The sequence below is a fragment of the Mchenga conophoros genome, linkage group LG1, assembly GCF_057382185.1.
Source record: "Mchenga conophoros isolate Kocher_MC1m ecotype Shallow Benthic linkage group LG1, M_conophoros_male_GT1.1, whole genome shotgun sequence".
NCBI classification, from domain to species: Eukaryota; Metazoa; Chordata; class Actinopteri; order Cichliformes; family Cichlidae; genus Mchenga; species Mchenga conophoros.
Window position 1 is genome coordinate 43292327 of NC_140526.1, and position 3469 is coordinate 43295795.

General features: G+C 41.2%; 1 protein-coding gene across 1 annotated transcript in view; it reads right to left on the minus strand.

Moving 5' to 3' along the window:
* Positions 1-439: 439 nt before the first annotated feature.
* LOC146583940 (otogelin-like) overlaps positions 440-3469 on the minus strand; it is a 62793-nt gene continuing 59763 nt past the window's right edge. The window contains exon 10 of the mRNA XM_085269025.1: positions 440-663. Coding sequence (XP_085125151.1) covers positions 440-663 — 224 coding nt within the window. The remainder of the gene's footprint in view (positions 664-3469) is intronic.

Here is a 3469-nt window from a genome sequence, read left to right on the forward strand (position 1 = left end):
CAGGCAACAAAGTGCTTTCTCCATGAGTGAAGTTCAAGGAAAACTGTGCGTGTGCTTTGATGTGGCAAGAGATGATTTTCAAACCATTTATGTTTAGTTAAATTAATTATTTATGTCATTCAAAATTGATTAACGACAAAAAAATGGACACCGTGTTAAGCAGTATTATTGTGGTTGGTCTGAAGAAGGTTTCTTTCTAGGGTCATGAAGGATGTCCTTCCTGACTGGAAGCTGAGTGGGCATGTGGTATTCGAGGGGTCTGACTTTTAAGAGGCCTGCACAGCCAATCGTGATATCCCATAACCAAAGACCAGTCCATCCCACTAGCCGCTGCCACCTGTCCTTCGCCCTCCCTCAGGGTGCATGGAGAGGGTGATGGCCAGATGGCTCTTGAGGGCCAAGCAGCCTCCTTAGTGCAGCATCCTCCCAACCCCCAGCCTCAGAGCTCCATGCCTGGTCCCAGCTCCACCCTCTGACCCCCTCCTCCCCCATCCTCTCCCATCCATAGTCCAAACCCCTGAGCCCCAGTGCTCGTCAGTGCTGCATGACTGGGCAAACACAGTCCTTCACTAAAATAAATCCCCGTCTCTGCTCCGCAGCTGCCTGGTTTGTAAGACACGTTTAGTCGGTGGCTAAGAGAGCCCTCATCTCTATTGGCAAACACTGTTCATGACATTAAGATGTTCACTATCACAAAGTGCCAGATCCTGCTCTTTCTTTACAGCTTAAATACAAATATTTAAAAGAAAAACTGTTTGTTTCAGCTAGCTGCTAAGTTTAAATAAGGTAACGAGCACTACAAGCCACGGTGATCACTAAAGATAGTGATCACTTATCTAAGTGCTACAGTCGGAGGGCAGCTAGCAAGGAGCAACTGTTATAGTCGGATAATGCCTACAATAGGATCTAAACAATCTCACAAGGCTGCTCATTTGTCATCGTGCTATCCTATCTCTCTGATATTACATTCAATTAGTTTCAGATACCAGCAGAGCAGGGCGCTTGGCATGAACAATCAATCAAACCCTGTCAATGACAAATTGTCACTCCTCTATTGCTCTCCATATCTAGGCAACAGGCCAACATAACAGTGGAGAGATGATTCAGGACCAAATCTAATGGATGTCTCTACTTGGGGTCATATTACTGCAATGGTTCTTTTTGAGAGAAAAACTGAAGTCTCGTTATTCGAATCTGTTTTGATGCCAGCAACAAATGATCATTTTCAGTGGTTTTAAAAGAAAAATTGAAAAAAAATATTTAAAAAAGCACCTTATAGAGCAAACTGCAGAGATGTATCTATAAATGCTTATTTCAGAGACAGGCCCAACTGTAGAAATCTGAGTGGTAGCACAGATGTTGTAGTCCTAATGAACAGGTTGGCAGATTAGGGAGGGTACGGCTACAGTGACCTTGGGCATATGTCTACCTAAACATCCAGGGTTGGAGAAGCCATTGTAGAAAAAAACTGCAAATTGTTTATTTATTCTTTTCATGGTGCTTTGGTAATCTTCAGGATAAAACTAAAACATTCACAATGAAACATAACTATTTCAGTTCATCTGGACAGAGTTTTCAGTGGGAGAAATGTTTTGTCACCCATCCAAGTGACTTCTTCAGTCTCAGCTGACTTATAAACGATCAAGGAACTGACCTCACAGCCCATTGTTCATTCAGTAGGCTAGTGTCAGTCATTGTGCAAATGTACTGTTTATAAGGTTGGGGAAACCTGCAGTCAGCTGAGACTGAAGACGTCACTTGGATGAGTGCTGAAACGTTTTTCCCACTGAAAACAGAATCAGCCTTTTGGGATTTGCTTACCTGGATGATTGAGCATGCATCAAGAACTCTTTCAGCTTCAAGTATTATCAAAAAAGTAGGCTTTCCCAGCTCATATTTTCTTCATTCATTTTGTGGGCTGAGCATGTACTACGGATGAATCTACTTCGAAACTATTTTTACTGCCCAGAGTCACACAGAGAAAACCTCAGTTTATTTAATAAAACTTTCAACTGATATCAACTGCATATCTAACCTGCTTTAGGCATGCTTACTGTAGTAGTTAAAGAAAAGTGTCAGTGAGCTACTATTCTTCACCATCTACCACTGTGAAGATGGATGGATGGATTGATAGATGTTCACCCAGCTTACTGGGATTAAAAAAAATTAACTGAAACCAAGTCTGATATACTAGTGGTATTAAATAAGAGTGCAACTATCCACCATAATAGTAAGGTCTTTATTTATACATGTGTCATGGTATGCTGCTTCCATAAACAGCTGAAACAAAACAAAACACTGTCAGCTTAACTACTATAGGGTCAGTATCCTATCAACAAGTCTCATTGAACCGTTTTAAAGCTGGAATCACTAGAGGCCGTCATCTGTGGAAAGGAAACTCGAAACGTCGCTAAACAGGCCTCTCCCACTGTGTATAAAATGTGTCCTGAGATTACAGATTAAGTCCACCCTATGAAGAACATAAACAAAAGCCATGTAGCGTTTCCCACTCCTCTGTGACTCTTAGCTAATTATGAGGCTGTTAGAGAATAACTGCAGCAGATCAACACGCGCATCCACTGTAAACACCTCATTATCCTACAGAACCCCACCCAACCGTATCAAACACTCCTTAATGAGCAGTCAGAATAGCTGGTGAAAATAAATACATAATTTCCAGCGGCTCTGATTGAGCAATTAGTGTCAGAATCCTTTTTATTCTCACGTAACTGAATCAATAAGAGATTCCATTACACAATTCTCTCTGTCACCTTCTGAATGCCCTTCATCGTCTCTCGAACTTGCTAGTGAGAGGGCGGAGGTTAAGATCTAATGTCAAACCAGTAATGAAATCTTGCCCACTTTTTTAATTAGTGTCTTTTTGACTGTCAGCTTGAGGCACCTGATTTGCGTTCTGTCTCTGTGGATAATAGAAATGTTGGAAGCGCTGCTTTTTCACCAAACATGTAGACAGCATGGCTAAGAAAAACAGATTTAAGTCAACACTGCCTGAACCTTTACCATATGTTTGACATTTGTGTTGTAAATGTGTAATGTCTCAAAAATCAAGTGTGAGGTCAGGATATAAATCAGCCAGCAGTTCAATAACAGAGAATTCAGTGTTTCATTAGCACTCTCTCAGGAGTGAGGCTGTATGGGAGCCTGGGATATCCCACCTACCAGCAGACGCAACAGAATTGTTCATTAAAGATCAACTTCTTCTCTTTTGTTGCTCTTCAATAAATTAAGCATGCCTGTCTAGACCTCTAGTTCACAATCATTGAAATCTCTACAACCCAATTTCACGCTGGCTCCCACAACTCTGTGTTACAGAGCAGAAACAATGCATGAATATGTGCTGCAAAGTGTTGTTGTCAGAGGAAACCCAACTTTTATCAAAAATGTGGGGCAACATTTTCAGAGTTACACATTACATTCTCATGGTTATAAAATTACCTATATCTGTGTT